The 27,722-nt window shown below is 38.8% G+C and overlaps 1 protein-coding gene and 1 non-coding gene across 3 annotated transcripts in view; both read left to right on the plus strand.

Moving 5' to 3' along the window:
* Window positions 1-27,722, plus strand: part of EFCAB2 (EF-hand calcium binding domain 2) — a 118,441-nt gene that overhangs the window by 76,722 nt on the left and 13,997 nt on the right. For both annotated transcript variants that reach the window (XM_068538510.1, XM_068538511.1), the window contains exon 3: window positions 21,028-21,100. In XM_068538510.1, the coding sequence (XP_068394611.1) occupies window positions 21,028-21,100 (73 nt within the window). The remainder of the gene's footprint in view (window positions 1-21,027; window positions 21,101-27,722) is intronic.
* On the plus strand, window positions 11,668-11,773 carry LOC137763151 (U6 spliceosomal RNA). Its single transcript, XR_011073715.1, has one exon. It is a non-coding gene; the product is annotated as a U6 spliceosomal RNA (small nuclear RNA).

Consider the following 27,722-nt stretch of genomic DNA (forward strand, 5'->3'; position numbering starts at 1 on the left):
AACTAGTGATGCATTTTGTAAGAGTTTCTAACCTTGAGAGCTCATTTTAGGTTTTCCTTTGCTAATTTAACTCTAGAAGTATTTATATTTTTAACTGAAAGCTTATAGTCTTGTCTCTCCTAAGTTATAAACTTACTAAAGACAAACCTATTTAATATTTGGGTTCTGTAACGTGTGCAGCATTGCCTGTCTATATACAGTTGTGAGGAGTTATTAGGAAATGCATGTGTAAAGGTGGGTTAGGGGCCAGAGAGTGATTATTCGCTGCCCTAAGGAGACTGGATTCAGTTGTGTAGGCAAGATAAATCCATAAATGCAGAGAATTGATAAGACTAGACTCGGGTTTTTAGAAAGGAAATTAGCTACAGGATGGTGGGTAGGTTGGCATGTGGACTACAGCAGTAGTTCCTAGTGCTGGGTGCACTTTAGAATCACCTGGGGAGCTAAAAACCTGGGAAGCTAAAAAACCACAGAAAAATGAGCAGATTTGAACCAGAGACTTGAAGAACAAACTTCAATGCTACAAAGTCTCACAGTAGCAGGTATAGACAGGGGTATATGGAGCAAGAGGGATTCCCATACTGTGCTCAAAGGAATCTTAATTAGAGCTTGGGAAAATTTTTGGATGACTGTGTCTGTGCGGTGGCCTTACAGAGCTGTCTATAATAAGCCCGGGTTGTTAGGACTGCAAGCGAAAGAGCAGCATAGAGCTGGCGCTGAGAGCTCTCCAAGCTAACAAGGCCTGGTGGCTCTCCTGAGCACATGGCCTAAAGCCAGGCAGAAACAAGGAGGTCTCCACAGGGGCAGGCATGGATAGTGTAGGTGCCTTAGCCACACTCTCACAAGTAATGATCCCTTTCCATAACTAAGCTTTCTTTGGCATTCACCTTGATCTCTGTATTCTGCTGAGTTATCCTCTCCCTGAGGCAGTGAACTTGGAATGCCCTAGCTGCCTAGGTTGGGGGAAGGGTACAAAGAATTATGGATGGAAAAGCCTCCATTATTATTCTAAACTACCCCACTGCACAAATGTCTCCCATATAAAACAAAAACAACAGTTAAAACTTCTACCCAGTAACCCCCACCCCAGCTTATGTTCATTCGTTGTCTTTCTCTTCATAGCTAAGAATCTTAATAAAAAAAGGAGTTTGCTTTAGTGATAACCTTCACTCTGTTCATTCTTCAACATGCAGTTTGTAATTTGACTTCTATCTACCAACCCCATTCCCATTCTAACTGTGTTCCCTGAGGTCACCAATTGTCTTGTCCCTTGTTTTCCATGACATCACCTTTTGTTTTCATCCAACATCTCCAACTTGACTCTTCTTCTTAGCTCCTTTTGGGGACAACTATCCCTCTATTTGGCTTAGTAATGTCCACCAGAGTTTCATCTCCATCCATCTTTTTACTTTACCCCCTTTCCTGGGAGATCTCATTCACACCCAAATTTGGAGCTCAACCTAGAAAAAATTTAAAGTCTGTACACAATTCTTAGGTCAAAGGGGAAATTTTAGAACCATGAAATTGAAAACTTCTTGAAAATAATTATAATGGAAATGAGGTATGAAAATGGAAATGACATCAGAATCTATGTGATATAATCAAATCAAAACTCATTAAATGCCTATATCAAGAAAAATAAAGGCATAAAAAAATGAATAGGACATTCAACTCAAAAAGCTAGGGAAAAAGGGTAAACTGAGAGAAAGCAAAGGGAAGAATGAGAGAAGATAAAAACAGAATTAACGGGGCTGGAAATCAGGGAAATAGTAGGAACTAATAAATAAAATGAAAAGCTGTTTTTTGGTAAAAGGCTAAAAAAAAGATAAACCAATGGCAATTTTTTTATAAAGGAGACACAAGTGCACAGATGACTTTGTGGAAATAACCATCAAAACAGAGGAAATTTTAAAATATCATAAGAGAGTGGTTTGTACAACTTTATAAGCAAATTTGAAAATCCAGCTGAAAAAGGCAACTTTCTAGTTAAATATAATTTGTCAAAGCTTATCCTAGTCTTGTGTACCTGGATTGGAACACTTAATATTGTCAAGATGGCAATACTCCCCAAATTAATCACCAGATTCAACACAATCCCTATCAAAATCCCAGCTGCTTTTTTTTTTCTTTCAGTAATTGACAGGCTGATCCTAAAATTCATATGGAATGGCAAGGGACCTAGAATAGCCAAAAACAATCTTGAAAAAGAAGTTGATCTCACACTTCTTATTTCAAAATCTACTTCAAAGCTACAGTAATGAAGACTCTGTGATTCTGGCATATGGCATAAGGCTAGACATGTAGATCAGTGGAACAGAGTTGAGAACCTAGAAATAAACCCTTACATTTATGGTCAATTGATCTCCAGCGAAGTTGGCAAGTCAATTCAATGGAGAAAGTATAGGCTTTGCAACAAATGGTGCTGGTACAACTGGGTATCCACATGCAAATGAATGAAGCATACCATATACAAAACTTAACTCAAAATAGAGGAAGAAACATAAACTCTTGGAAGAAAACATAGGTGTAAATCTTTGTGACCAAGGATTAGGCAGTGGTTTCTTAGATATGACATGTGAAGCATAAGCAACCAAGGGAGAAAAAATAGGTAAGTTGGATTTCATCAGAATTCAAAACTTCTGTGCTTCAGTGGACACCATAAAGAAAACAAAAAGACAGCCACAGAATGGGAGAAAATATTTGCAAATTATATATCTGATAAGGGTCCAGCATCCAGAATATATAAGAACTCTTATATCTCAATAATAAAAATACAAATAACCCATTTATAAAGTTGGTAAAAGATTTGAATAGATATCCCTCCAAAGAACACATTTAATGGCTAATACACACATAAATATGTGCCAAACATCATTAGTTGTTAGGGAAATGGAAGTCAAAACCACAATGAAATACTACTTCAGATCTACTAGGATAATTTTAAAAAGTAAAGTGACAAATGTTGGTGAGGATGTGGAGAAATTACAACCCTCATGCTCTCCTGGTGGGAGTCTAAAATGGTGCAACCACTTTAGAAAACAGTTTTGTAGTTCTTCAAAAATATAAACATAGAGTTACCATATGACCCAGGAATTTCATTCCTAAGTATATACCCAAGAGAAATGAAAAAATATGTCCACATAAAAACTTGTGTATGAATGTTCATAGCAGCATTATTCATAATACTCCCAAAGTAGAAACAATTCAAATTTCCGTCAACTGATGAATGGATAAAGAAATGTGGTATATCCACATAATGGATATTATTCAGCCATAAAAAGTGAATGAAGTACTGATACATGCTACAGCATGGATGAACCTTGAAAGCATTATGCTAAGTGAAAGAAGCCAGACAAAAAAGGCCATATATTGTATGACACTTATATGAAATGTCCATAATAGGTAAATCCATAGAGACAGACAGTAGATTAATGATGGCGAGGAGGTAGGGGGAGAGGAGAATGAGAAGTGACTGAACAGGTATGGGGATACTTTTGGAGGTGATGAAAATGTTCTAGGATTAGTAGTGGTAATGGCTGCTCACCATTGTGAATATACTGAAAACCACTGAATTATACACTTTAAAAAAGTCAATTGCTGAAAATAAAAAGCAAAACAAAACAGAGAAACTGATCCCAGTAGTGGTAGAAAATCTAAACACACTAAATTACATAGACTCAGTAGGCAAGTTTTCAAAAAGTTCTTTCACAAAAAGGCTTCAATCCAGATGGTTTCATAGAATTTTTTCAAACCTAAAAATAATTTACTCCCAATGGTACTTAATCTCTTCTGGAAAATAAGAAAAGAAGGAAAACTTCCAAATTATTTTTCTGAAGTGACTATAATATTGATACCCAAAACTTAATAAAAATTGCATTAAAAAACCCTACAAAACAATCTTACTTATGAACATCTATACAAAAATTATAAATAAAATACTTGCAACAAAATGCAATAGCATATTAAAGCAAAATGGAATTTATATCAGGAATGAAAGAATAGTTCTGTGTTGGGAAGTGTATTAATGTATTTCATCATATTAGTAGACCTGAGAAGAAATAGCATAGGATCATATTTATAGATACATAAGAGCATTTGACAGAATTCAACACACATTCATAATTTTAAAGACATGTATATCTTTAAAATAGAGAAGGAAAGAGAAAGAGAAGAGGAGATTTATTTTAGGAATTGGCTCATGTAATTATGTAGGCCAAGAAGTTCCATGATCTGCCATCTGCAAGCTGGAGAATCAAAAAGCCAGTGGTGTAATTCATTCTGAGCCTGAAGGCCTGAGGACCAGGAGGATGGTTGTCCAAGGACAGGAGAAGATGCATGTCTCAGCTCAAGCAAAGAGAACAAATTTGCCCTTCTTCTGCTTTTTTATTCTATTCAGGACCTCAACAGATTGAATGATGCCCACTTAAGTTGGGGAGGGCAATCTTCTTTACTAGGTCTACAAATTCAAATGCTAGATTCTGGAGACACCCTGACAGATACACTCAGAAATAATATTTTACCAGCCAACTGGGCATCCCTTAAGCCCAATCAAGTTGACACATAAAATTAGCCGTCACACTCAATGAAATAGATTTTGAGGAAATAGTTCCATAACATGAAATGTGTATATCTCAGCCTAAAATCCAGTTTCTTACTTAATGAGGACACACAATCAGCATTTCCATTAAATTCAGGAACAAAATAAGAATATCCATATTCCCCATTATTATTTAGTATTAGAGGCTTTAGCCAGCAGTTAGACAAGTAATAACAGGCATAAATATTGGACACAAAATGGTAGAATGTAGAAACGGTAGAAGAAAGAGAACTCTCTATTTGCAGATATGAAATCATGAAATATCCAGAAAACCCAAAAGATCAGTGGAAAAATTACTGCACAGAAAAAGAAAGTTTAATGAAGTTGTAGGAAATGAATTTAATATACAGAAAGCAAAAGATTTCAGTTATACCAATAATGACCAGTTAGGTGATATAATGAAAGGTAAGACCCATTTACAATAGCACCAAAAAAGTTAAAATGTATAGACATAAATATAACAAAAAAATACAGTGCTACATTAGGAAAACCTGAAAAATATATAAAAATAGACTTGAGCAAATGGAAAGGTGTACTGTGTTTTTGGATAGGAATACTTGAAATCACAAAGATGTCAAGTAGTCCTAAATCAACTTATAAACTTAATATAAACACAGTTAAAATACCAACAAATTCTTTTCTGGAGCTAGACAAGTGAATTTAATGTTCATATGAAAAAACAGATAAGCAGAATGGCCAAGAAAATGCAGATAAAGGAGAGCAAGGAGGTAAATTTAGCTTTATTTGATATTAAAACATATTACAAATCCTTTACAATTAAAAGAGTATGGCATAACAGACCAATGAAATAGAACAGAAAATTCAGAAATAGTCCCAAGTGCCAATGGAAAGGTAATACATGATATAGGTGACATCTCCAGTAAGTGGGGAAAAGATAGACTTAACAACTAGATAGCCATTTAAAAAAATATAAAATTAGGTCTGTACTTCAGGTTGTATACCAAGGTAAAGTCTATATGCAACAAAAATCTAAGTGTAAAACATAAAATCTTACAAGTATTAAAAAAATATGTGGATGAATTCCTTTATGAACTTGGAGTAGAGAAAATGACTCAAAATCCAGAAGTAAAAAGATTGACACATTCTGCTTAAAAGTTTTTTTCAAGCTAAAAACACATTGAAAAATCAAGAGATAAATGACAACTTGAGAGAATGTTATATTGCAAATGGCTAATATCCCTAATATGTAAAAGTGGTAACTCTTTAAAAATATCTGATTAACCAGAAATCTCCATTCTTTGCCCATAGAGAAAAAAGGAACTTAGTATGCCATTATTTTAAAATTTAATCTTTTTGATGTTTTAAAAAACATTTTATTTTGAAATTAATTTTAGAGTTACAGAAATGCAAAAATAATACAGAGTTTTCCTGTGTATCCTTCAACCAGCTTCTTCTAATGGTCATATCTTATATAACCATAGCACAGTTATCCAAATCAAGAAATTAACATTTGTTCAAAACCATGAACTCCACCTATAGATCTTACTGATTTGTACCAGCTTTTCCACTAATCTCCTTTCTCTCTTCCAGGATCCAATGCAGAATCCTGTGTTGTATTTGGTTATTGTATCTCTTTAGGTCCTCCATTCTGTGACAGTTCTTCAATCTTTCTGTCTTTCATGACTTGATACTTGTGAAAAGTCTCGCTCAGTGATTTTGTAGAATGTCCCTCAGTTTGGGTATGTCAGATGTTTTGTCATGCATAGATTGAGGTAATGCATTTTTGGCAAGAATACCATAGAAGTGATTTTGTATTTTTCTCAGAGCACCATGGCTGGGGTACTTGATGTTGATATATCTCAGTGTTGACGTTAACCTTGCTCTCTTGGTTAAGGTAGCATCTGCCAGGTTTTCCCCACTATAAGGTTGTTATTTTCCCCTTTGTAATTAGTAAATATCCTGGGGAGATATTTCAAGGCCATGCAAACATTCTGTTTCTCCTCAATATTTGCCCACTAATTTTAGCATCCATTGGTTGATCTTATCCATAACAATGATTACTGTAGTGTTTGCCCAATGGTGTTTCAGTGTTATTTCTTAAGCTTTTTATTTGTTTGCATTGTTTGGGCAGTGAGCAGCCATTTGGCAATGTTGAATTTGGAATTATTTAGCCCTTTTACAACAATGAAAAATGTTTTAGTCAATTAATTTAGTAAACATTTATTAAACCCTTGTTATAACCAGAACATCCATGAGAAAAATGCAGAAGGCATAGTGATTCAGATCTGCATCTGAGTCTTTTTCTCTGTCACTACTTTTCATCCCAAATTATACTAACCACCATGATTTGTTCTAAGAAGGTGTTATTGCCAAGAATGCTGAGAGACAGAATCTCAGGAGTCAGAGGAGGGGGACCAGCCTCCAGTTCTGCTCCATACTAGTCATGTTCCTATAGTGGGTCAAGTGGCTTCTCTGAGTTCCAGTTTCCTTATTTTTAAAGTGGGTATTATAATATGGATTGATATGAGAATTAAATGAGTGAATGTATAGAAAAGTATTCATTTATTATTCAACATATATTTACTGAGTCCCTATGAAGTGTGAGCTCCTTCTGAGTGTTGAAATACAGCAGTGAAAGGCTTCTGTCCTTATGGAACTTGTATTTTAGAAAGAAGAGACAGACAGTATACAAGCAAACAGATAAATAGATATAATTTCACATAGTAATAAGTGCTATAAAGTAATTAAAACAGGATGAGGTAATAAAATGTGCTATAAATTAAAAATAGGATGATGTATTAGAGAAGGAGGGGTGATTAGGTGGGATGGAACAGTTTAAACATTCTGGTGGGGGAAAGTTTCTCTGGAGGTAATTTTTGAGTTAAGATCTTTAAGATTAGGAGACAGCCATGTGATGAACTGGGGGAGAGCAAATATGAAGGCCCTATGAAGAGAAGGGGTTTGTGTGTTGGAGAAAAGTGAAAAAAAACAATGTAGCTGTGAGGAGAGTGGTATAAGATCAAGTCAGAAAGGTCAGCAGGGGCCAAATTATGTGGAGCCTTGTAGGTCATGAAAGTGAGTTTAGATTATCAGTGCACTGGGGAGCCACTGGAGGGTGTTAAGCAGAGGAAATGCATGCTGTGGTTTTCACTTTTAAAAGATTGTTCTGGCTGCCGTGAGGAGAATGGGTCGAGGTGGTTGGTAAGAGCAGCAGCCGAACGACTGCCTGAGGGCTGTGGCAGCAGTCCAGGCAAGAATGGTGGTCAGAGAATGATGGTGGGAGCAGGAGTATAGTAATAATTATTATTATTGTTACGGGCTTAATTGTGTTCCCCCACAAGTTATGTCTCCAGTGCCCAGCACCTCAGGATATAATCTTATTTGGAGATAAGGTCTTTAAAGAAGTGGTTAAGTTAAAATGAGTGCATTAGGGCAGGCCCTAATCTAATCTGATTTGTGGGCTTTCAAGAAGAAATTTGAACACACAGAGAGATGCCAGGGATGCAGGCACACAGAGGAAAGGCCATGTGAGGACACAGCAAGAGGACAGGTATGTGCGAGGCAAGGAGAGAGGCCTCAGAGGAAACTAAACCAGCCAGCACCTTGATGTTGGACTTCTAACCTCCAGAACTGTGAGAAAATAAATTTCTGTTCTTTAAGCCACCCAGTCATGGTATTTTGTTATGGCAGCTCTAGTAAACTAATACAGTTATGAAAATGATGATGATGATGATGATGATGATGGTGGTGGTGGTGATGGTGATTTCTTTTTTTAAAAAAATAAATTTATTTATTTATTTATTTTTGGCTGCATTGGGTCTTCGCTGCCGCGTGCGGGCTTTCTCTAGTTGTGGCGAGCGGGGGCTACTCTTCATTGTGGCGCGCGGGCTTCTCGTTGCGGTGGCTTCTCTTGTTGCAGAGCACGGGCTCTAGGTGTGCGGGCTTCAGTAGTTGTGGTGCACGGGCTCAGTAGTCGTGGCTCGCGGGCTCTAGAGCGCAGGCTCAGTAGTTGTGGTGCAAGGGCTTAGTTGCTTCGTGGCATGTGGGATCTTCCCGGACCAGGGCTCAAACCCGTGTCCCCTGCTTTGGCAGGTGGATTCTTAACCACTGTGCCACCAGGGAAGTCTGTGATTTCTTGATAGTATTTATCACTGCCTAAAATTATCTCATACTTATTTGTGTGTGTGTGCGTGTGTGTGTGTGTGTGTGTGTGTGTGTACTTTCTCCTACCTGATTGTGAGTTCCATGGTTCGATCAGGGACCTCGTCTATTTAATTCATGACAGTAACCACAGTGCTTAGGGCAGTGTCTGAGCCATAGCAGATGTAAAAGTAAAGATGTCATTAACTTATTTATTTATTATATCTCTCTCTGTAATGTCCAGTATTTTATAGAGCCTTTTTTTTTATGAATACGCAGTAGATCCAGAGTTCCTCATTTGGAGGCTGTGAACTGTAGCTCATAGGAAAATATAAGAAATAACAGAAGGATTTCAGAAAGCATATTTTAGCAGTGGAAAAATGATCCTCACTTATTATAGGGAACTTTGGAGAAAGAGGCCTTTTCTTTTTTCTCTTTTTTTTGGCCGTGCTGTGCAGCATGCTGGATCTTAGTTCCCGACCAGGGATCGAACCTGCGCCCCCTGAAGTGGAAGCGCAGAGTCTTTTTTTTAATTTCAAGTATTTTATTCACAGCAAAGTGGTTCCGTTATACATATATACGTTCTTTTTCGTATTCTTTTCTATTATGGTTTATCATAGGATATTGAATATAGTTCCCTGTGCTATGTAGTAGGACCTTGTTGTTTATCCATTCTACATATAATAGTTTGCATCCACTAATCCCAAACTCCCAATCCATTCCTCCTCCATCCCCCTCTGCCTTGGCAACCACAAGTCTGTTCTCTATGTCTGTGAGTCTGTTTCATAGATAAGTTCATTTGTGTCATATTTTAGATTCCACATATAAGTGATATCATATGGTATTTGTCTTTCTGACTCACTTTGCTTACTATGATAATCTCTAAGTCCATCCATGTTGCTGCAAATGGCATTATTACATTCTTTTTATGACTGAGTAGTATTCTATTGTATAAATGTATCACATCTTCTTTATCCATTCATCTGTCGTTGGATGTTTAGGTTGTTCCCATGTCTTGGCTATTACGAATAGTGCTGTGCGAAGTCTTAACCACTGGACTGCCAGGGAAGTCCCGAGGCCTTTCTTTGAACAGAGTAGTGTTCTGTTAAATAAGGAGATGAGGCATTATTTCAGCTTCATGTCATGGCTTTGCCAAAATAAGCTTAGTCTGTGAAAAAAATGCCTTCCACAAGGCCAAGGTCTTTGTTTTGTTTTCTATTCTACCTGACACATAGTAGTGTTCAAAAATATTTATTGAATAAATAAAAATCATTTTCAAATCCTACTTTGTTCCTTCTTATACATTTTTTAATTGCTTTAAACATTTTCTCATACTTAGCCTAGTGTCAGCTATTTCATAGAGGAGGTACAATATTTTGCCTATTCTTTTCTCCCTTAGAATTGCAGTTATCCTGAATCAGGTTTTCACTTTGTGGTCTTTTTGACCTTAGACTGCCCTTAAGCTGAAGACTCACAACCTAGCTCAATGCCACTGGCTCCACCTTGTGTCAGGAACATGATACTGCACTCACCAAAACGCAGCCTACCAAGAGCCAGCCTGCCCCTGGCCAAACATTTTAAGTGGTCCAATTGCCGTATGTAAATTAAATGATGATGCCACTATTGGACAACCTTATTGTGACTCATTTGTTGTGGAATGATTTCACCTCCATATCTACTACTCTGTATATAGTGCAGCTATGGAAACAAATTCTTAACCAAAGTTAAACCAGTATTTAACCAAAAAGTCTTTTGGAGTTAGTTTGCAGTTCTTATCAATGTAAGAGAAATCTACTCTGATAAAAGAAATGTCTCTGCAGATTTTAAGGACTTTATTTTTTATAAATGTATTTATTTATTTTTTCAGCTGCGTTGGGTCTTCGTTGCTGTGCACGGGCTTTCTCTAGTTGTGGCGAGAGGGGGCTACTCTTCATTGTGGTGCGCGGGCTTCTCATTGCAGTGGCTTCTCCTGTTGTGGAGCACGGGCTCTAGGCACATGGGCTTCAGTAGTCGTGGCTCGCGGGCTCTAGAGCGCAGGCTCAGTAGTTTCGGTGCACGGGCTTAGTTGCTCCGCGGCATGTGGGATCTTCCCGGACCAGGGCTCGGACCTGTGTCCCCTGCCTTGGCAGGCGGATTCTTAACCACTGCGCCACCAGGGAAGTCCCTCATGGAATTTTAAAAAAATTACCAACACCTCAATTTTGGTAGGGCTTTCAGAGAAAATGAAAATCAGTTGTTTCACTTCAAGTCCTTAAAATCGGACTTCCCTGATAAAAGTCCATGAAATTGATTTAAAATTTTTTTTCCAAAGGAAAAAGTTTTTTTTTTTTTTTTTACATAGGTTGTATTCGTTTCTGGTTTGTGTATATGGTAGAACACTAAGTGAGTTGGTCCTAACCACGCTGGTTGTTCAGGAGATGCACCTGTCTAGAGATGGCAGGGCAGAAGTCACTTGACCTGTTGAATGACGTGGCTGGGACTCACAGGATCAGTGGTGTGCTGGAGTGAAATCATGTTGACTTGTACCAGCTCACAAGAACCGATGAGTAAGTTTTCAGGAATGCTGCAAGCCACTGTCAAAACCTAACTTACAAAAAATAAGTTATAGGGCTTCCCTGGTGGCGCAGTGGTTGAGAGTCTGCCTGCCAATGCAGGGGACACGGGTTCAAGCCCTGGTCTGGGAAGATCCCACATGCCGCGGAGCAGCTGGGCCCGTGAGCCACAATTACTGAGCCTGTGCGTCTGGAGCCTGTGCTCCGCAACAAGAGAGGCCGCGATAGTGAGAGGCCCGCGCACCGCAATGAAGAGTGGCCCCAGCTTGCCGTGGCTGGAGAAAGCCCTCGCACGGAGACGAGGACCCAACACAGCCATAAATTAATTAATTAATTCAAAAAAAAAGCTGCCTTGCTTATAAAAAAAAATAATAATAAGTTATATAAACTTACAAGTAAATGACACTTAAAGCAAATGTGCTCGCGTGGGCAGCACTTAGGCTAAAACTGCAGTGGTACAGAGAAATTAGTGTGGCTCCTGCACGAGGGTGACACACAAACTTATAAAGCATTCTATACTTTTCCAAGTTGTTCTATGTAAAATGTAAAATAAATATTTTTATTACCAGTGAAAAAAAACAAAATTAACAAATACTCAAAACTTACCACTTCCTAATTACTCTACTATGTTTTTGTCTTATTTATGCTCTGGAGATGATTTATGTCTCCTGTATGGTGAGGATACCATGTGATGGTGTGCTATTGTGCATCTCTTCCCAGCTCCGCCTTGAGTGACGTCAGATTGGCATCTTTAAACTGCCCAATAGAGATACAAATGCTCCTGATCAGGGCTTTTCCTCCTGAGGAACCAGTTGACCACATGCACACTCCTGTACACAAATGAGTTTGTTTATGCCTTCTCTCTCTCTCTACTCTTCCAAAAGCCTAACAGAAAGACTTCAGAAGAAATTATTAAAATTTAAAAACTGTTTTAATTTTACTTTACTACTTTGAAGTCAATATGTTTTTTAAATAGTTTTTTTAAAGGTGACTTTAATAATTTTAAGTACTTTAATAATTTTAATAATACTAAAATAATTTTAAAAGGTTACTTTAACATAATTTTCAATCAATTCACTTGATTCAAAATCTCATTCAGTAGAAGTTAAATAGGTTAATCAGCCTTAATATTACATATAATTCTATCAATTACTTTCTTATTTCATATTTTTATTTCATTTTCTAGTTCCTGTCTACTATCTTATTTCCTCTTACTTCTGAACTTCTTTCTTTTATTTTCATTAAGCTTTGACATTTCTATTCCTTGTCTCCTAAAACTATATTTTCACCTCTTTCAGTGTTTTCTTACGTTTTCCTTTTTAGATCTCTTCCTTTTCACACCTCTCTCTTCCTAAAAAATTAATGACCTGGTCTTTTTCTGGCCTCTATTCTTTCTTGCATTTCTCCTTTTTTCTTAGCTCACCTTTAGGAGCCTTAGAACACATGGGGCTGAATGTTCACAATATGGTTTTCTTCAGAATGGCCAGGGTCTCAGTCCCACCCAGATCCATCTTGAGCTCTTCAGAGCCCACCTGACCCCTTCTGCGGCGTCCCGTGTTCTTGGCACTAGGATTATAACGTGAGAGGAGCCCAGGGGATCATTTGGTCTTTGGTGCCTCAGGACCTGCGAGAAAAAGAGAAGCTCCGAGTTACCTTTGCTTCTGCTGTCATTGCCGTTTACTGTCCTCTCGAGAACTCTATTTAGGAACCCAGGAGGCCTCTTGAAATATGATACCTCATCCGGTATCATTTGAAGAAAGAGCACACAAGAGAGGAAGGGGCTATGAGTATTTAAACATCACCTCCCTTCTCCACCTCACTTGCCTTTGCATTATTTTCTTCTCCGTCGCCCTCTCTGTGGCTTTTACAGGGCAGTGCAGTAAACCAATGGCCACAGAAAGCCACCTCCCGTTGAGCTGCCTTATGGGTCAGAGGCTGATCTGACTGTTCCGCTGAGACGTGCTACTCATCTTTAGAGAGCTTGAGCCCAGAGCTTGTTAGAGTCACTCACAAGGGGCAGGACAGGAATAAAGATGCAGACGTAGAGAATGGACTTGAGGACACGGGAAGGGGTAAGCTGGGACGATGTGAGAGAGTGGCATGGACATATATACACTACCAGTATAAAATAGATAGCTAGTGGGAAGCAGCACGGGAGATCAGCTCGGTGCTTTGTGACCACTTAGAGGGGTGGGATAGGGAGGGTGGGAGGGAGACCCAAGAGGGGAGGGGATATGGGGATATATGTATACATATAGCTGATTCACTTTGGTATGCAGCAGAAACTAACACAACATTGTAAAGCAGTTATACTCCAATAAAGATATTAAAAAAACAAAACAAAACAGCCCTTTTCCTGCAGCAGCAGGAACAGTTCCCCGTGCTGCCTTCTCATTGTTTGGTCCAGGGATGAAAAGGGCTCCATCCGTTTCATACGCTTTTCTTTTACCTGAAAGAATGGTAGACTGGTATCCAGCTTCACCTCTACTTGGACTTCATAAAACAGAATATTTTACATCTATCATCTTGCTAAGTTTTCAATATTAAATTCTAAAATACTGAGGAAAAATGTTGTAACTAATAATATATTTTATTGTGAAACTGAGGGTGAAGACATCCTTAATAATCAGCTTTTCAAGCCAAAATGGTAAAAATAGTATAACATGAAAGCACAAATTGTTTTATGAATAGTTTATACAAGGCAGAATTTCTTACTACTTTGGTTTTGATTATGAGAATGAAATGAAGTTTAAAAAACTTCAGGCTTATGGACGAATAGTAAGTGGTACACTGAACCCTTGTGTATTTTCACTTAGATTCGCCAATTTTTAACATTTTGCCACACTTGCTTTTGATTGTGTGCACTTTCTCCATATATATGTACATACACATTAATATGTATGTACATGTATATATTTATATTATGTATTTATGCATTTTATTATTATTTTCATTTTGCTGGGCTCTTTGAGAGTAAGTTGTAGGCACTGGGACCTTTTCCCTTAAATACTCCAGTGTGTATCCTCTGAGAACAAGAACATTCTCTTTTATAAGCCACAGGTTTTGTGTGTCTGTGTTTTTAAAAATAATCTTAGAGTCAGACCACTTGAGAGAACTCTAAGAAGCCATTTGGCTCCTTCCCCTGCTTCTTGCAGGTGAATTCCTAAACAGTACAAAATTGATATTTTCCAGGAGTGATGAACACAGATTCCTACATAGACCGGGCCTGTAATATAAGTGTGTGAATCAGAAGTGTAGGACAGGTCTCATGATATTTACGTATGTCCCCTGTAAACAAAGAAGCAAACCAATGCTATGCTAAACAAAACCTTATCTGAGGGCCACATTTGTTCTTTGGGTCATCAGTTTGTGATCCCTGGATCTATCTTCAAGGCTCTCATAGGGTGGCATATCCACAGCTTTCTTTAGAAGCACCTTGTTATAGTCAAGAAGTTCTCCTTTAAGCCTAACTAAATGCTCAGTTGAGATTTATGAGAGACAGCAGTGCGCAGTGGTTAAGAGTATAGATTCTAGCTTGTGTATGTCTGAATCCCATTTCCACTATTTACTAGGATCTTGGGAAATTTACCTGATGTTTCTGTGGTTCAGTTTTCCTCATTTGTAAAACAATAGTACCTACCACACAGAGCTATTGTGAGGAGATATTTTTTCTCACATCCGTACAAATCATGATCGTGGTATAAGGGAGATGAGTGAGATGTGAAGTCTGTTCTTTCTAGGAGTCTTAGAGGAGATGTCCATTCCTAAGCCAAAAAGCTAATTCATCTAGTTTTCTCACATCGTGAGAGATTTTGTTTCTGTTCTCATCCCCATTCTCTACTTAGCCCACTTGTCAGACTTCTCCACAGCTGCCGAGATTTCCCTAGTCCTGAGGAAGTCGTTGCTTTAACATATTGGCTATATGTGACCTCAGGCAAGTTCTTTAACACCTTTGGGATTTAATTTCTTCATCTGTAAAATGGAGATAATAGTAGTACCTACCTCATAGGGCGACGAGGATTAAATGAGTTAATATATGCCCTGTGCTAGAATGTGCCTGGCACAGAGTAAGTGCTGTGGAGCTGTGCCATTAGGTGTGACATGCATTCTCTTCAGTAGGCATCCTCCTCAACTGTGTATTCTGTACTTGTGGTCTAGACTTTCTTACCACTAGCACTCTTGGGGGCAGGGGGGGGCAGTTCTCTTCCTCTCTCCTCTGTAAGTGCTGTTATTAAGATACCACTGGTCTTCTTTTTGTCCGAATCTAAGATACTTCTTATTCTCTTAGCCTTCTGTAATATTTTTAACAGTAGAGATCATCTTGCAAATAAGGGTACTGGGCAGGGGGCACTTAAGGGGGCTATAGGAAGAAGAGAGGGTCAGATGAAGATAAGGAAGGGAACATGGGAGTGAGAGAGACACATGGACTGATTGATGGGTTGAGACCCAGTGATGGCAGGATTTTGCAGAGAGGTTAGGTGTGGAGTGGATGAGTGGGAAATGGAATCGACAGTTACAAGATAAGTAATTTAGAAGAAGTATTGTGATAGCAAAAGGAAGCTGAGAAATAGAATGGCTGGAGGTGGTAGGGCACCTATCAGAAATTTTTTCAAGTTAAGGAAGATATGTGAATGTTTTACAGCAAAAGAGGAAGCAACTAATAAAGGAAAAGAGTGAAGATGGTGAGAGAGGCAGGTGCATCAAGAATAAGAGCCAAGACTGGAACTAAGAAAAACTGATAGGGGTTAGCTTTATTAGGAGGAGCACTTTTTATTCCTCCAAGGTTGAGACTGTAAGGAAGGGGGTATGTACATACTTCTAAAGTGGTGTGAGGGAAGTGCCTGGAAAGGTGGTGGTATGAACTGCATATTTGAGTTCTTCTCAAATTCATATTCATATGTTGAGGCCCTAACCCCCAATGTGATGGCATTTGGAGGTGGGGCCTTTGGGAGGTGATTGGGTTTAGATGAGGTCATGAGAGTGGAGCCCCCATGATGGGATCAGGGCCCCCAGAAGAAGAGGGAGACCACAGCCTGCTCTCCTCTCCTCCCACCCTGTGAGGACACAGCAAGAAGGTGGTTGTCTGCAAGCCTGGAAGAGGGCTGTCACCAGACCCCGAATCCACTGGTGCCTTGATCTCAGACTTCAAGCCTCCAGAACTATGAGAAATAAATGTTCGTGGTTTAGGCCACCTAGTCTGTGGTGCGTAGTTAGAGCAGCCTGAGCTGACTGAGCAGGTGGTTGGAGGGTTGGTGATGGTGCCAGCCTTAGCAGTTTTCATTTGTTCAGTGAAGGAGGTGACAGGGTTTTCTGCTGAGATTAAGGGAGTCAGTGCTTTGGAGCTTGAGGCAAGAGAGGCTTCAAAAGAGCTGTTTTGGGAGGCGTTTTCTAGGGAATCAACAGGAGATGAAAGATAGGATTGTCAGGTGACATCCAGGATACTTGATGTTGGATGGCATGAAGTTGTAGTGGGCCATGCTTGATTTGTTTTGTTTTTTGTTAATTATTTTCTTCCAGCAGTGCTTTGCAGGAACAGGAAAGTAAAAGTTAGAGCTGCTCAGGGTTATGGCTCATTAGAGCAGGCAGGATGGAAGTTAAGGGGCCCAGAATCCAGGATGATGGTAATGGCAGTTTTGAATGGTTGACTATAGAATATTGAACAACCATATGTGTAGATTAATTAATTGCTAAACACAGCTGCGTGAGTGAGCCCAGGGGAAACCAGTGGAGGAACCGTCCAGCCAACCCACAGAATTGTGAAAAATAAGAACTCATTGTTGTTTAAGCCCCTACGTTTTGGGCAGCATGTGACCCAGCAACGGAAACCTGCAATGCTCTGCCTTGAGTTGGACAGCTGCAGCCGGAAGCCTGGGGCCAAGGGAGCTGGTGCGGTAGGAGGTCAGGCCCTCAGGGGGTGGAGCAGGAGAAGAATGGAGAGGGGTTCTGGAGGGGCACCCAGAGAATATGCAGTAGAGCAGGTGAAGCACAGGCTTTAGAGTGTGAGAGCGAGGGCCGGGCTCGCCGTCTGGAAAATGGGTGCCTAGAGAGGCAGGTCGTGGTGGTGAGTGGCAGATGAGAGCCCGTGCCTCCCCATTCACTCTTGGCAGAGGACCTTGCCTTTCCACACAGAGGCAAGGCAGGCCTTCATATCCCACTTCCAACCACAAACTAGGCTTACAGATATGAAGTGCATGATAGCCTAGAGGAAAAAGATGTGTCACATTTCTGTATTTTTCTAAATCTCATCAAATTCCATTTTCCCATGTGCCAAGACCAGGCAAAGTTCAACATTAGCAGTTCGTTGGCCCCTCCTCCTCCGCTCTCATATTGTACTGGGATCCCAAGGCTAATGCAGTCTTTAGGAGAAACAAGGACAAGGAAAATCACTGTGCTGCTGAGATGTCGAGGCCGGAAGGCGGGGGTAGCATCACCTTCCTCTGTGCCAAGTTCAGCCGAAGGGATCCCGACCACAGCTTCCAGAGCCCCGGAGCACAGAGGACGAGGTTAGCTTTCCACAGGAGGCAGGGTGGGTGAGCTAGCAGACCTGTTGTTTGTGTACAGGCGAGCTCTTGAGTTTTGTATTGTTCTTTAGGCCTCTGTGGACTCATCAGCCGAAGGGTCTTTGCCCTTTTCTCTTATATCATCAGGCCTTTGTGTTTCAGGACTAGAGAGAAGGAAGTTTCTTGATGCTTAGAGGACATCATTAGGCTTTGTTTTCTGTGGTCTGCGTAGGCAAAGTGTGACAATCTAGCTAGATGCACTCAGAAGAACAGAAGATGGTGATAGGTTCTTCAAAGGGAAGTAGAAAGAGGGATAGAGTAAAATTTTCTAAGACTGCGAGGAGGATCCTGCCACCCTCTCACAGGTAGCAACTTGCTGGTGGCAGGACCTCAGATCGGATGGCTGTGTGGACACAGCACTAAGCGCCTGGCCCAGCCCTTCCCAGCTCCTCTGGAAGCCCACCTGCTCAGTTGACGGTGCCCTCCTCAGCCTTCTACTTTGCACTGGCTCATTCCCATTGGTATTAAAACATGGTCACCTCTTTCTGGTCTTAAATTAACAAAAAAAAAAATCTTCCTTGACACCATGTCCCCCTCCAGACATCTCTTCTTCCCCTTCACTTTATAGATCCATCTACCTCAACCCAGTGCAATCTGATTTCTCCCCCACTTTCAAGTGAAACATCCTTGATCAAAAATCAGAACTGATTTCCTTCTTTACTAAATCCAGTGGACATTTCTCAGAACTTGTCTTACTCGACCTCTCAGCAGCATTTGACACCAAAGATGACTCAATCTTTTCATCTCTTTCCTTAGCTTCCATGACACCACCGTGTCCTGAATTTCTGCTTACCCCCTGGCTCCTCTTCCCTGTGTCTAGTGCAGGTACTAGACCATTGTGTCAGTGTAGGTACTCTGAGCTCTTCCTGGCTCATCATCTCTTCCAGCCGGGATACTCTTCTTAGAGGAGCTCTTCTGCTCCCGTGGCTTTGTTACCAGATCTGTGTTTCCAGCCCAGATTTTCTCCTGTGCATCCGTATACATGTCAAGTCTATGGTTTGCTTTTATCCCCCTTGAAAGCTAGTAAGTTAGTCTGTTATTGTTTCATAGATGCTGGCAGAAGACATGAGACCTGGGTCAGCGACAGAGGAATTCATTTAAGTATGGTTGAGGGACTTCCCTGGTGGTCCAGTGCTTAAGACTCCACGCTTCCACTGCAGGGGGCACGGGTTCAACCCCTGGTCGGGGAACTAAAATCCCACATGCTGCGAGGTGCAGCCAATAAATAAAGAAATAAGGTTGAAAGTTTCTCAGAGTAGCACAAGGAGGGGATTGATTATGTTGCTGACACAGCACAATGTAATTCTAATTTTCTCTTTATGTACTGTACTTGTCTTTGCAAAGTGTGAATCATGATGGCAGCTATTGCCTAGAAAAGTACCATCAAAAGGAGTATTACACATATAATTTAAAATTTTCTAGTAACCATATTTTAAAGAAGTAAAAGAAAGGGCATTTTAACAATATGTTTTATTTAACTGATATGTCTAAAATATTATGATTTCAACATGTAATCAATTTAAAATTATTAATGAGATATTTTACATTTTTTTTCACACTAAGTTTTTGAAGTCCGTGTATATTTTTTACTTAGAGCCCATTTCAGTCTGGATTAGTCACATTGCCAGAGCCCCATAGCCAGATGGAGGTAGTAGCTACGGTACTGCGCAGCTCAGGCCTGAAATTTCTCTTTTTCCCCATCCCACCTCCCTGAGATTTCTAACCTGCAAGGGCGTTCAGGCCTTTCCCTCCTCCCTTCCCTACGCTCCCTTTGTTTCTGTGAGTTAAGGAAGCCTTTATTCTTGTTCTGCTGAGTCTGGAGTAGAAGCAGTTCTCTGATTCGAAGAACAGAAGGCCTAGAAGGTTACGGAGGGGATAAATCTGTGAATACTTCTCAAATTACATTTTTTGTCCCTGCCTCATTAACTGTTTGTTCTAATGTATGCAATAGCCCCGTCTGATGTTACAAGAACATTACTACATTGGTGTTAGCCAGTTTCATGGGTCATCTTTAGGGGCTTCTTGAGAGAAAGTATAATCTCATAAAATATTTTTAGTGTCTAGTAGTAGCATCATGTTCAGATCCTGCCTCAGTGAGGGCTGTGGGCATGAAAAGCAGTGCAGAGGTGTTGAGCCTAAGGTGCTCAGGGAGGTGTGAAATAGAGTTGGCGTGAAGACCTTACATGTTTAGCTGGCCTTCAGATCAATCAGTGAACGTCGAGAATCCTGTCTTCCACGGTTACTGACTTTAGGTTTTTCTCTTAAGTTGATACTCATCCTGCAGCCTCCTTAAGTGAAGAACTTAAAAATTCTTATTTAAAATATTTTCTCAGTAAAATAGAGAGTAAATATAACACCACCAATATTAGCCAGAATGGTAAAGAAGCTAAATGTTCTAGTTAAGTGAATATTTGTGAAATTAACATTCAAAATGTCACAACTTTTTAATCATTTTAAGTGGAAATATTTAACAATCTATTATAAATCCTCTGTCTCAGCACCCAGGGAGTACTGAATATAATTTCTACTTTCCTTAGGCCATTTGTTGAATTGAAGTAAATTACCATGGGGCGGGGTGGGGAGTAGCTGATATTTACTGGGTGGCTGCTCTGCCGAAAGCTGTGCGTGTGTTACGATGGCTCTTTGCCCTTAGACTGCTCCCAGTCTAGTTCTGAGTATTTCAAGGGAGATACTGGGTTTCACCTACCAGGCAGGATTATGTGCACAGGGATTAACCTGCCCAGTCTAGCAAATTGCAGGGCTGGAGTTTGAACCCTAGCAGTCTGCCACTAGAGCTCATGCTTTTAGGTTCTCTGCCACTAATGTAGACTTCACCACATTACAAATTATCATCCCCAGTTTACAGATGTGGAAACTGAGGCTCAAAAGAATTAATGAACACTTAAAGCCAGTTAGTAAGTGGCTGACCTTTCTTTTTCTCATTTCTCCCTCCTTTCTTTTCCTTTTCTAGAACTTTTTGATTTTGGCCCAGGCAGGGCTTGCACTTGCCAGTCAACACAAACACTTCTTTCTTCTCTCTTGGATTCACTTGTCTGCCTTTTCCTTTCCTCAGAAAGTATCTTCCATCCTCTTGAGGCAATATTTGTTGTATGCCTTTGTTTGCTATGCTACATCTGCTCTGAAATAATTTAGAGAAATATAGCACTTGTCTTTTCAGAGTTTATATTCTAAAGCAATTGACTGCTTTTTTCCCCAGAGAGATCGGAACAATTATCAGGTCATTAGGATGCTGCCCTAGTGAAGGAGAGCTACATGATCTGATTGCAGAGGTAAGTCGGGCTAAGAAAGTTCCATTCAGCAGACTCTCTGCACGACTCCATCTTCTTGTAATTAAAAAAAAAAAAAATCCTTACCTGAAGTGAAAAATGCCCTAAACTACCAAATGTGCTCAGTGAAGACATTAGGACAGCTATATGAATTAGCAAATCAACAGGATCTGCAAGAATTAATATCAGATCTTGAAGAAATGTTTATGACCAGGTAATGCAATGGATCAAGTAAGGACCTCACTTTAGATATTACACACTTTATAATTAGTTGAAGAAAGGCCGGTAGACACAGGGGACTGACTATATGCAGAGGGAATATTGACAGGTGAAGGAATATAGTAAATAACGTCAGTTCAAAGGGGATAGAAGCAGTAGAGACTACGGAATATATTTGGGGAAATAGAACTAACTTTCAGAAGCAGTAGTAAATAAAATAATAACTACCTTGACATTGAATTTTGAAAATGCTTATTTGTAATAGTGTAGATGAGTTGCCGGAGGGAATTATCTCGTAAAGCGGTGATGAACAGCCCAAGACCAGAGAGCTTCATGCCCTGTTTGGTTTTCCAGAAAAGTGTCCAATCTGATTTCAAGTACAGCGTTCAGTTCAACAAGGCAGAGGCCTGAAGGGAAAAAAAACTACCTGGGCAACCACCAGGAGAAGAATCTTTTCAGAATTGCTTATCTAGGTATGTGGGTTTTGGTGGAGGCCAGGGATCAACAAAGAGGGTAAGGAGAAAGGCAAGGAAGTGTGATTTTATTTATCTCCTTCTTCCTTGCACCCAGCACAGTACTTGCTTGTTCAGTGTTACACAGAAGAGAAGGAGTTGTGACTCTGGGTGAGTCGCTTAACCTCTGTGAATATCAGTTTCTCCATAATGACATCTACTTCAGAGTTTGCTTCAAAGATAAATGAAATAATGTATAAGAAGACATGTTTTGAATCCTAAAGCCCATGGAAGATTAGAAAGATGGCTCTGTTGCTCCATGTTAACATTTTGATTACTAAAAAGAAGTACCAATTTTTCATTAGCATTTAAAAGTATTCAGTAAAGCAGGAAATTGTTTTTTCATTTTGGGATCCAGTAAAGGTATTATTACTGAGCAGAGGGGGGAAAAAAAATCTGTTTTCCTTCATTGGTCCTCACTGTTTAAAAAAAAAGGTTTTGATCACTCCCGTAAAGTGATTATCATCAAAGCTAGAATTTGTGTTAGGGAGAGGAAAGTTGGCACTGTGGAAGACCTAGGAACTGGAAGATGAATTTACAGTGAAATCATAATTATTGTGTGTAATTGAGTAGAGTAAGGGAGCAGTAATGAAAATGTCTCTGAAAGTCAGTAGAAGAGAAACTTTAGAGCCTAATTTTTTTATGGTTTGCTTGCATGTTTTAATCTGTAGCAGGGATCAGCAAACCACAGCCCCTGGGCCAAAGCCCCTGGGCCACAACCCCTGGACCAGTCCACCACCTGTTTTTGTAAATAAAGTTTTATTGGAACACAGCTAGACTCATTTACTTACATATTATCTATGGCTGTTTACTTACTACAAGAACGGAGTTAAGAGACCATATGGTTTGCAAAGCTTAAAGGATCTGGCCCTTTACAGAAAAAGTTTGCCGACTCCTGATCTATAGGTTTCTCTGGCAAAGTAGAGCAAATACCACATCTGGTGTCAGGAGATCTAGGTTCAAATCCCATAGCTACCACTTACGGCCATGTCGCCTTTGATGAGCCACTTAATCTTTCAAAGCCTGGTTCCACATCTGCAAAAGGAATGCATCAATACCATAGTGTTTTTATGAGGATTAAATTTAATAACTGTGAGGAATCAGCTGTTACTTTGTGGGCCCTCAGTGCATATTTGGGTTTGCTTGCTTTGTAGGTGGCTCTCTACCAAAATGCCCCCATGGGTTTGGGCAGTTAACCACAGTAGGTGCTCAGGTCCCAATGTTTTATTTTGTCTTTACCGTTTTCTTAGGTACATTGACACAACTTTTGAAAATTACAGATATTTAGAACAGTTATGGACCAGTAGGGATCACTGAGCTGTCTAAGCCCATAAATGTTTTTCTATGCTTGCTCACAACACAGTTTATTCAGATTAAATTCTAGCCAGACGCTTAAAAAGCTTTGGGTGTGACTACCCTTTTTGAAGTTTCCCAAATAACTGAGAGGAAGAAAGCATGTAGATATTTGTATGATTCAAATACATTTAGAAAATCAAAGCTACATAATAGTAAACATCTAGGGGTAAATGTCGTATTGCTAAATGCTCTGTTATAGTTTCAGAACTGAAACTGTTTCTGCCTCATTTGCTCTGAAATGAAATAATGACTATGCTTTAAAATTCTTCTGTAAAAAATTGAAATCTGTGGGTCGTTCTCTAGTTGTCATTTACTTGAATTTTAGTGTCGATGCATACTAACTTTCAGCCCTCCACTTCCTGGAGATCAACTTGAAATCTGATGTATCTCTTGAAATAGATCATTTAAAAAATCACTCAGCATTGATCCCTCCACTTAATATTCTGTAGTTAGCCACTTGCCCCAAATAATCTCTGCCTGTTTGGAATATCACAAAACCCAGCAACTGTGAGAAAGGTTAATAAAAATTTTGCCAACATACAGGTTACTAAACAATTCTTCCTTTAATATTAATTTAGAGCCATCTAGGATCTTCAGTGTGCAAGAGCTGGGAGGAGATAATGGCATTTTAGTACAAGTGGAAAGGATATTTAGAGGTCTACATCCCTTAAAGTTCAAACCTAAGTGGTATTATGGAGAATTTAAAGTAATTACAAAGGAGAACTAAAAGATGTTTGGAAAATAATACCAATGTTGGTGAGATTATTACATTGCACAGTGATTTTAAAAAAAGGTCAATTCGGGCTTCCCTGGTGGCGCAGTGGTTGAGAATCTGCCTGCTAATGCAGGGGACACGGGTTCGAGCCCTGGTCTGGGAAGATCCCACATGCCGCGGAGCGACTAGGCCCATGAGCCACAACTACTGAGCTTGCGCATCTGGAGCCTGTGCTCCGCAACAAGAGAGGCCGCCATAGTGAGAGGCCCCCACACCACGATGAAGAGTCGCCCCCGCTCGCCACAACTAGAGAAAGCCCACGCACAGAAATGAAGACCCAACACAGCCATAAATAAATAAATAAATAAATAAATAATTAAAGGTGCTAATAATTTTAAAAAAAAGGTCAATTCATCAGGAAGTTTTAAAAATCATAAATGTCTACGTACCTAATAACAGAGCTTTAGTATACAGGAAGCAGAAATGGACAGATTAGAGGGAAAAACAGACAATTCCACAATCACAGAGGAAGATTTCAGTAACCCTCTCTAAGTAATTGATAGAACAGCTACATAAAATATCAGCAAAGATATAGAAGATACAAACAACACCATCAACCATTCTGACCTAATTGATATTTATAGAACAGTACCCCCAACAACCACAAAACACATGTTCTTTCCAAGTGTACATGGGATGTTCATTAAGATAGATTAAGTACTGGGCCATAAAACAAGTCATAACAGATTTTTAAAAATTAAAATCATACAGGATATGTTTTCTGATACCAAAAAAAAAAAAGGATTAAATAGAGATCAACTGAGAATAATATCACTAGGAAATCCTCAAATACTTGGAATTAAGCAACATACTTTTTTTTTTTTTAAGATTATTTTAATGTGGACCACTTTTAAAGCAATACTGTGCTACAGTATTGCTTCTGTTTTATGTTTTGGTCCTTTGGCCGTGAGGCATGTGGGATCCTAGCTCCCCGACCAGGGATCGAACCCGCATCCCCGGCATTGGAAGGTGAAGTCTTAACCACTGGACCGCCAGGGAAGTCCCTAAGCAGCATACTTATAAATAACTCACGAATCGAAGAAGAAATCACAAGGGAAATAAGAAAATATTTTTCCCTGAACAATAATGAAGATACAGTGTGTCAAACTTTGTGTCATGCAGGTAAAGCAGCACTTAGGGGACAGTTTACCACTTTAAGTGTTTATATTAGAAAAGACAAAAAGATCTAAAAGTAATTATCTAAATTCTCATCTTAAGAAACCAGAAAAAGAAGAGCAACGTAAACCCAGTATAAATAGAAGGAAGAAAATTATAAAGTGCAGAAATCAGTGAAATACAAGATGAACAGAGAAAAATCACTGAAAGCAAAATACTGGTCTTTTCAAATACAACTGATAAACTTATAGCTAAGGACATCAAGATACAAATTACCAATGTCAAGATTAAAGGAAAGCACAGGGAGCTATACTCAATATCTTGTAATAACCTATAATGGAGAAGAACCTGAAAAAGTATATATATATATCTCTATCTATCTATCTCTATATACCTGAAACTAACACAACATTGTAAATCAACTATACTTCAATAAAAATGAAAAAATAATCTTTCAATTTAATTATGAAATTTCCCTTCTACCAATTCTTAATAGTATGAGATCTGTTAGTCACTGATCCCTACTTCCTGAAGCAAAAATTAAAGAGTAACTTCTGTGTAAAAAAAAAAAAAAAAGATAAAGGAGGGGTTATCATTATCCTTCAAACATTTTAAGAGGATAATAAGGAAACATTATGAAAAACTTTATGCCAATAGATCTGGCAACTTAGATAACTGGACCGATTCCCTGACAGACAAAAATTACCAAAACTGACCCAAGAAAAACTGGAGAATTTGAATAGTCTCATATCAATTACCAAAATTAAATTTATAATTAAAAATTTCCCACAACGAAAGCTAGAGATTCAGATGACTTCACTGGTGAATTCTCTCAAATATTTATGGAAGTAGTACCAATTCTATACAAAAATCTTTCTGAAAATATTATAGGAAAGAACACTTTTCCAACTCATTTTCTGAGGCTAGTATTACTCTGATACCAAAACCAGACAATCATTACAAGAAAAGAAAACTATAGACCTTATTAACATAGATGCAAAAAAATCCTTAATAAAATTTTACCAAGTCAATTTCAACAATATGTTAAAAAGGATAATACATCTTGAGCAGGTGGGGTTTATCCTAGAAATTTAAGGTTGGCTTAACATCAATCAATGTAATTTACTACATTAACAGGACAAAGTAGATAAACCATATGATCATTTCAATAAATACAGAAAAAAACACTGAAAAAATTCAACACCCATTGAAGATAAAAATATCCAGCAAACTAAGGATAAAAGGAAACTTCTCAACCTGGCTGAGGGCATCTACAAAAAAACCTAAGGCTAACATCTTACTCTGTGGTGAAAGCTCAATGCTTTTTACCTAAAATCAGGAATGTCTATGTTCATCACCCCTATTCATCATAGTACTTGAAGTCTTAGCCAGTGCAACAAGGCAAGAAACAATAAAAAATACACAGTTTGCAAAATAAGAAGTAAAACTGTCTTTATGTCAAACAATACGATTGTTTATCTAGAAGATCCTAAGAAATTTACTAAAAGCCATTAGAACTAATATATGAATTTAGCCAGGTCACAGGCTACAAATTCAACATAAAAAATTAATTATATTTCTATAAACTAGAAATTAACAATTAGAAAAATGAAGTTAAGCAAGCAGTTCCATTTACAATAGCATAAAAAGTGAAATAATGAAATTTAACAAAGGCAAGACTTATACACTGAAAACAACAAACATTGTAGAGGGAAATTAAGATCTAAATAAATGCATAGATATACCTGTTTGTGAATTAGAAAGCTCAATATTTTTAAGACGGCAGTTCTTCTCAGATTGATCTATAGATTCAGTACATTTTCAGCCAAATCACAGCAAGCTTTTTTGAAGAAATTTACAAGCTGATTCTAAAATTTGAATGGAAAAGTGAAAGCCCTATAACAACCGAAATAATTTTGACAAGAAAGGGCAAAGTTGGACTTACACTACCTCATTGCAAGATTTACATGAAGCTGCAGTAATCAAGACAGTATTTTATTTGTACACATATTGTGTGGTATTGTGCACAGTGTGATATTGTGTACACTGGTCCGATTGCTGTGGCTAGGACTTCCAATATTATGTTGAATAAAAGTGGCAGGGGTAGGCATTCTTGTCTTGTTCCTGATCTTAGAAGAAATACTTTCAGCTTTTTACCATTGAGTATGATGTTGGCTGTGGGTTTGTCATATATGGCCTTTCTTATGTTGAGGTATATTCCCTCTATACCCATTTTATTGAAAGTTTGTATCATAAATGGATGTTGAATTTTGTCAAAAGCTTTTTTGCATCTATTGAGATGATGATATGATTTTTATTCTTCAGTTTTTAAATGTGGTGTATCAAATTGCAAATTGATTGATTTGCAAATATTGAACCATCCTTGCATCCCTGGGATAAATCCCACTTGATCATGGTGTATGATCCTTTTAATGTATTGTTAATTTGGTTTGCTGACATTCTGTTGAGAATTTTTGCGTCTATGTTCATTAGTGATACTGGCCTGTAATTTTCTCTTTTTGTGGTGTCTTTGTCTGGTTATGGTATTAGGGTGATGCTGTCCTCATGGAATGTTCCTTTCTATTCAATTTTTTTGGAATAGTTTGAGAAGGATAAATGTTAACTCCTCTTTAAATGTTTTGTAGAA

This window comes from Eschrichtius robustus, chromosome 3 (genome assembly GCF_028021215.1).
Source record: "Eschrichtius robustus isolate mEscRob2 chromosome 3, mEscRob2.pri, whole genome shotgun sequence".
Lineage (NCBI taxonomy): Eukaryota > Metazoa > Chordata > Mammalia > Artiodactyla > Eschrichtiidae > Eschrichtius > Eschrichtius robustus.